The sequence below is a fragment of the Metopolophium dirhodum genome, unplaced genomic scaffold (assembly GCF_019925205.1).
Source record: "Metopolophium dirhodum isolate CAU unplaced genomic scaffold, ASM1992520v1 scaffold40, whole genome shotgun sequence".
NCBI classification, from domain to species: Eukaryota; Metazoa; Arthropoda; class Insecta; order Hemiptera; family Aphididae; genus Metopolophium; species Metopolophium dirhodum.
In genome coordinates this window covers 12338-20303 of record NW_026869929.1, presented here as the reverse complement: position 1 = coordinate 20303, position 7966 = coordinate 12338, and the positions used below count along the sequence as shown (strand labels likewise).

Below are 7966 nucleotides of genomic sequence, written 5' to 3'. Positions count from 1 at the left end.
ACAACACCTAGTGGGAGGTCCGGTACCCAAGGTGGCACTTAACTGAGTCATCCCGGCCCTCAGAAAAGGTACGGGCCCCCCGGGGCCCGGTGCTGGTGGTCCACAGACGACCCTAGGTCGTAGGCGGTTAGCCGTCGACGTCCTAGCTCCACCTCCGCCCGTAAGTAGCGCCCAGCGCTAAGGCACGGACGGACGGCGGTAGGCGAGAGCCACAAAACCCGGAGACTCCTGCCCCAGTGAATATGTGACCATAGATGAGCAGCTATTAGCTTTTCGAGGAAAATGTCCATTTAGGCAATATATTCCGAGTAAACCGGCCAAATATGGCATAAAAACATTTGCTCTAGTTGATCCTAAAACTGTCTATACTTTAAATTTAGAGACCTATCTTGGTGTACAACCCGACGGACCATACAAAATTAGTAATGCTTCTCAAGATGTAGTTTTGCGATTAGTTGAACCTATTTTTGGAACAAATAGAAATATTACGGGTGACAACTGGTTTACCAGTATGCCTTTGATTATCAGTTTGAAAGAAAAAAAACTTACATATGTAGGTACAATTCGTAAAAATAAACGTGAAATTCCAAAAGAATTTTTACCAAACAAACAACGAGTTGAAACGTCTTCAGTATTTGGATTTCAAAAAGAATGTACATTGGTTTCATATTGTCCAAAAAAAAATAAAACGGTTTTAGTAATCTCGTCTATGCATCATGATGATGCAATAGACGAAGAAACAGGTGACAAAAAAAAACCAGATATAATTACATTCTACAATAGGACTAAAACTGGTGTTGATTTGGTTGATCAATATTGTCAAAATTATAATATAGCACGTAACACTAAACGCTGGCCAATGGTTATATTTTATAATCTTTTGAACGTGGCTGCAATAAATGCACTATGTATTTATAAAGCTAATCACACGGAAAATATAAAAATAAAAAGGATCGACTTTTTACAAGACTTGTCGTGGGAACTAATAAAACCACAAATTCAATTTAGATCTACAATACAAACACTTCCAATTGAACTTCGAAGACGTGCTAAAATTCTGTTAGGAGAAAAGGATACGGTAGATATAGAGACAGAAAGACCAGATGGATCCAGAGGTCGATGTTATGATTGTGGACGAGCGCGTGATAAAACTACCAGAAGGTGGTGTTGTAAGTGTAAGAAGTGGATGTGCGGTGACCATTTAAAAGACATATGTAAAAATTGTGTACTATAAAAAAAAATGTATAAGCTATTTATATCTTTCTAATCATAAGTAATAAAATAATTATAAATAAATAATGTAAATTTTAACGTTTAATAATAAAAAAAGTAATAAATTATAAATATTTCTAATTTTAATCAATAATTTATTTATGGTTGACAACTGTCCCCAACGCGCCCAATCACAAAACAAATGTCGACGCGCCTAACGTAGGGTTAATAATCTGTTAAGGGCATTTTGGGATATGTTAAATGAAACAGCCCATTCAGAAATTAACGAACTAAATAATGATACTTGATCAAAAACATCATTCCAATTAGTTAAGTCATCGTCATCATCACCCAGATCATCTTCTGAGGAAGATGATGTTAATGATAATGAATGTATCAATTCACTATCTTCTACATCATTAGTAATGTGATTGTTTGTTATTAATTGTTGGTTGGAGTCAATATTTTCAATAGTTTTTGTTATGGGAGGTTCAATAAAGATACGTGAAGTTGATGCAATATTATTTGAATTTTCAACAAACTTTTCCACTTCTTCTTGAACTCTCCTTCGTTTGGACCGGCTACTAAAATTAATTGTTTTTTTTCGGTATGACATCCTAAATGATAAGGAAAGGTTTCTTAGTTTATGAACTTTTTTCAAACATAAAATTGGTGATAAAAAAGAAACAGCTACTAAATAAGTTACCTAATACTCATAAAATAATAAAAATAATTACAACATATCTACATAGATATATTATGTAATTTAATTAAAAAACACATAGGTATACTAACATATTGTCTACATGTTATTTTAATTGAAAAATAAATAATATTCTTTATATACAAAAATGTGCCTAATAATACGTAGGTATCTTAGATTTTACTTAACATTTTAAACACTATAGGTAGGTTATAGGTACATGGAAACTTGAATAAATAAAAAATTGTTTTTTTACCCATTTGGAACCAACCCTTGTTCATACAAATAAATACTTAATATTACTCTATATTTTGCATATTTTTATGGTTTTTTATTAAATAATATAACAAATATTTATTATTTTTAATACGTATGTCATATTCATATTGTTTGTATACTCTTTTTCAAATGAGAACGCACCGGGCGCGGACGAAAACCGGTCGAAACGCGCGCATGGCCTCCCCACTCCCGACAGTTTCAGCTGTCGTAGGTGGTGCCACCTTGTATACGTAGTGAGTTGTATTTCCACAACATTGAACGGCCGTTCGCACATGTGAAACGATATCTACTGTTTTGTTTACGCGCGCTCAGTAAATATATTGAATTTTGGTTTGGATTTGTGCGTTTAAATTATTTTTTTTATCGTGTCCAGCTTATTGGACAAAATTATGGATGACGAAATAATTGTTACACCAACAAAAAAAAATCCAAAGGGAAAGGTTTGTATTATTGTGATTAATTTATATTATAGAATAGTGTATATGTTATTTGCAATGTATACAATAATATTATTATCATACATTTATTTATTCCAGTTTGTTTCATCAAGTCAAAAAGTGATGATTATCAATGCGTACAAAATGGAGTTGAAAAACAATCCGAAAATCACTATAAGGGAATGTCGGATAGTTCTATCCAAACGCCTAGGCATTGGGCAAAGAACAATTTCAAACACTATTAGTGAGTACAATACCTCAAAGACTGTGATGTCTCCAAACATAAAACTATGTAAGAAATCGTTTAAAGACGATTTCGATGATTTACATCGTAACACTGTGCGTCGTCATGTACGTTCATGTACATTTTTGGTACAACAAAACCATTCCTACATTGGCCAAAATATACGCAGTTATTAAGGACGACGATAGTTTACCGTATGTATCAGAAACCAATTTATATCGTCTTTTAAAAACCATGGATTTCGAATACACCAAACGAAGCCGCAATAGTGCTCTCGTCGAAAGAGACGAATTAGTTGTATGGCGTCAATATTACTTGGAGGATATAAAGAAATACCGGGAAGAAGGGAGACACGTGTACTACCTGGACGAAACGTGGGTCAATGCAAGAGAATGTACCAACAAAACATGGGTAGACAAAACCGTCAAATCGTGCCATGATGCATTTGTTCGAGGCCTCACAACAGGGCTGAAAAATCCAACAGGGAAAGGCAAACGACTGATCATTTTACACATAGGGTCGGAAGACGGGTTTGTACCAGGTGGACTCCTATGTTTTGAGTCGAAAAAAAACACGAATGATTATCATGACGAGATGAACGGTGACACATTTTTTGAATGGATGCAAAATATATTACTAAAACTAAAAGAAAACTGTGTCATCGTTATGGATAACGCATCATACCATTCAGTAAAGGCAGACAAAATACCTACTACATCAACAAAAAAGGCGGACATAATTAAATGGTTGGAAGAAAAAGGTGAAGTTATCGACAAGCCTATGGTAATTCCTCGACTACTTGAAATAGTACGCAGAATTAAACCAATGCACGAGAAATATGTAATTGACGAACTGGCCAAAGAACACAACCGCACCATCTTAAGACTCCCACCGTACCATTGTGAGTTAAATCGGATAGAGCACGCTTGGTCATCAGTCAAACATCACGTCAAAATAAACAATACCAGCTACAAATTACCTGATGTGAAAAATTTGTTGTTGGAAGGTATCGAACGGGTGAATTCCGTTATGTGGAAAAATTTCATAAGTCATACCGAAAAAATCGAAAAAAAATTCTACGAAATGGATTTCATCGTTGACCAAATGCTGTCTGCAGAAGTAGAACCTTTTGTCATCAATGTAAGTAATTCCTCTTCCGAGTCTGAGTCTGACTAAATGTATTTTTATTTTTTATATTTGTAATTTTTATTTATTTTTTTTATGTGTAATAAAAAAAGAAATATTAAACAAATGGTTTTTTGTACTTGTTAAAATACCATCCATAAACCTATCCATCGTGTTTCTGTGTATAATATAATCAAATAAAATAATGAAGTATATATATTTATATACATTTATATATATAAAAAAAAAATGTTTAAATGTTTTTTTGTTATAAGTGATATACAATTATAAACTAACTACCTATCTGATCGAAATCAATTTAATAAACCGTTTGATTAATTTAAATACATAATATCTAATAATTATACAATCATGAAGAGCCAAAAAAAATCTTTAAATTCAATATTATATAGGTACGATTAGTGTCGTACTTATATAAATGCGTATTATATATGAGTTGATATACATCATATCGATACATCCAACGAAAAAGGTTTTAACTCCATTATGTCAATTGTTCAGGAGAAGCAAAACAAAAGTCAGTTTATTTTGTAATTCTATTTTTTTTTTGATAATTTTGAAAATCACTATTCATCTAGCCTATATGACCATAAATGAATTTTAGAATTTTTCTAATAAATCATTTTTATTTCTAAATATTTTTGAAAACTTACAATGTTTTTCCGACTTAAGACACTTTTTGTCGGAAATTTAAAGTCGTATCTCAACTTACGACTTTTTTCGTGGGAAAATATAAACTTTAATCTTACACCTTTTTTTAGAAAATTAAAGAGTTATCATTATAAACAGTAATTATTAATATTTATTAAAAAAAAATATTTAAAATACTGTATACAAAATTATTGTATTGTCTTAAATAAAAATAAATGCAACAAAATAAATTGAAACTTTTTAAATATAGTACCTATTGATAAAATTAGAACAAAAATAATCAAAAATAAAATTATGTTGAATTAAAATTATTGTTTGACCAACGTCACAAAATACAATGAACTGTTTTATACCTAATAATAATATTATAATTATAATAATTAATAAAACAAAGTTATCCATCAATATTAAATAAAATTACTACTTAGAACTAAGAGATTTATAAAAATCATGGTAAGTTAATGGGACAAGACCCATTTCACACAATGATAACAAATCTCTGACCTTGGCTTTTTCTATAGGTAGTTTTTCAGTGTAAGCTTGTGTTGGTGTACTTCGAGTCTGATGTCTGCCAATTTGCTTTTTATTTTTTAAATTCATTGTAATAAAATGACTTGATGTTAGGTTATATTTTATATTTAAGATAAAGGGTTTTTCAGAGGTGACCATTAACTCTTTGATTTGATTCCATTTAATCAGGCTTCCATCAACTGCAGTTTTCCAATTGTAAGTTTTGTCTTGAACAACTGGTTTAAAGTTTAAAAACTCTTCATTTGCAATTTCTATTACCTGTAACTTTAGCGCACCTGATTAATGTGACCCATTGCATAGGGGCATAAATCATTTTTCCCTTTTTTGACTTCTCTATGCAAGCATGCATACTATCTCCTTCTGTCTGAGTATGTCCTCTCTCAAGAAATCTATGAGTAATTTTCACTTTTAAAGAGAATGAAGCATACTCCCACATATCAAACATGTATCTATTTCGATTTTGCCCACCGCAATTGTCGGAGTAAAAAATAAATTCTGTTGTACCATATTTGTGTTTTGATAAAGTCATAAATTTAAATAAGCAAGTGGCAATTTCGTTTGCCTCAGATTCATTCCACATGCAACAATACCCTAACTTTTTTCCTATGTCATATACAGTTAGATTATAGGTAGCAAATTTTCTTTTATAATAAAAACTGCTAGACTCTCCTTGCGGTGCAGTTAAAACCTTTTGCAAATCAAAAGAAGCTACACACAATTTAGAATCAAGTATTCCACGTTCCTTATCTTCATTTTTAATTTTCCTAACTATGTTTTTATTAATTAAATGCAGGTCATAACTTGTTTGCTTTGCAACTTTTTCTTCGGTTGTTGATAGCTTATACTTTTCACACTGATCACATAAATCACTCTTAGGCTTAAAGAAACTGATATTACTGTGATTATTAAAAATGTCATTATACTGTCTAAAAGTTGCATTTTTTGCATCTTCACAAACTACTTTTTCTGTCACCCATTCTTTATACAAACGATACATCTTGGAAATATTAAGATCTGAGTCCAAGTATTTTTTCTTTGTGCGTTCCCTAGTATAATGAGATTCAACTAGTGGAAATGATGAGATATGGTCATTTATACATTCTTTTACTTCGTCACTAATTCTAGCAGGTCTGCTTGTGTGTTTACCTCTTCTATCAGCCATAAAAGCTGGCGAATTTTGAAGTTTTAAGCTAACTGTTTGAACAACCTTTTCTGATATTGAAAATGTTCTTAAGAACATAGTCTTACATAGTTTTATAGTCTATTCTTACTTCTTACATAGTTGTATGTTTAAAAACCTAATTCTTAATATTTTAATTGTATTATGAACTTTAAATAATTCATTCATTGTTATAATAATATAATTGGTATTTACTTTACCAATGTTTATTTTTTATTTGTTTGGATAAATATATTATTAATTTCATTCAGTTTTGAGAAACAATATGATAATTGAAGGGTGGGCGGGAATAACGTGCTATGTAGCAATTCGTAAATGTTCAGGAACAACTAAAAACGAAAACTGTATTATACATTTTTTTTTAATGTTATTTGGAACGCACGTAGAACGTTCTTCCATATTCGACTATAACACTCTACAATATTTTATTATTTTTTTTATTTGTGTAGGTACTGTATTCATTTCACTCAAACAAAATTATATCATAAATACTAATATTAATAAAACATATTATTTTATTACTAAAAATCACATTATTTTTTTTTACATATTTTAAAATTAATACAATATAATATTACCCTGGTATTTTATTACCCTTTAAAAAACCACATAATTATTTTTACATATTTTAAAATGATTTGGGTCGTGTACCACGGGCTCACGGTGGGCCCTAACCAGTAGCGCTCGCCGCCGGCGCGGTGGCCGCGACCCCCGAGTTAGAGGCTCGGTAGCCTCTACCACGCCTCCCAGAGGCATCACCGAGGTGATCGACCCGCTCTTCTCGAGGTCGCGGTCAGAAACCTCCAACACCCTAGTCCCCGGAGGTTTCGGTGTGTCCGCGCCCCAGGCGCCGGCCCCGACTGGCCAGGTTCCCTTTCAGTCGCCTTTTACGACAAGCAGCGAAAACTGATGCTGCATTCTGGACGGCCCCAGCAACAGGGCCGAAACTCCTCGCCCCAGGCGCATGAGCACGCCCCTGGTCAGGACACGCTCGAGCGTGTCCCGCCGCTTGTGCCGCTTACACCGTGCGTGCTCATTCGGGACACCCCGAGACTGTGCACTACACCGCCTGGTGTGGCTGCGTCCTGACCTCTATAGGTCCTACCTATCAGTTCTGTTTTGCAGACTCTTTTTGCTAAAATTTTTGAGTGCCTCAAACGTTTTCCTGGTGCTGAGGAAGGCACCTCTTCCCGGGGGCCAGGCCACCCCTTCACTTGTCAAAGTTGTCATTAGTTCTTCGCGGTACCTTTGCGTCCTTGTACATGACATGAGTACGTGCCTTACTGTCTCCGCCCCGTTTCCGCAGGCGCAGTTGGGGCTGTTCTGGAGCTTGAAACTGTAAAGCTTGCTGCGGAAGTCTCCGTGCCCGGTCAGGAACTGGGTCGTGTAATGGTCTAACTCCAGTGGCAATCCGTACCGTATTGCCACGTCCGGGATCATGAACTTGGTCCATTCACCCTTGTCTACTGTGTCATATCTGTTTTGCCACTCCTCTTGGAGCGCCCTAAGTCCTTGTTCGTATTCTTCGTATGTTATCGCACCGGCTCGCAACTTGCACTTCTGAGTTACTCTCCTGACCTCAA

At 34.1% G+C, this 7966-nt stretch overlaps 1 protein-coding gene across 1 annotated transcript; it reads left to right on the top strand.

Moving 5' to 3' along the window:
* Positions 1-2980: 2980 nt before the first annotated feature.
* On the top strand, positions 2981-4051 carry LOC132953446 (uncharacterized). The gene has a single exon (XM_061025872.1). The coding sequence runs from the start codon at positions 2981-2983 to the stop codon at positions 4049-4051; it is 1071 nt and encodes a 356-aa protein (XP_060881855.1).
* The last annotated feature ends 3915 nt before the right edge of the window (positions 4052-7966 follow it).

Excerpts from the sequence above, each read along its gene's own strand:
- LOC132953446 (XM_061025872.1), top strand. The coding sequence starts at position 2,981 with ATGTACGTTCATGTACATTTTTGGTACAACAAAACCATTCCTACATTG.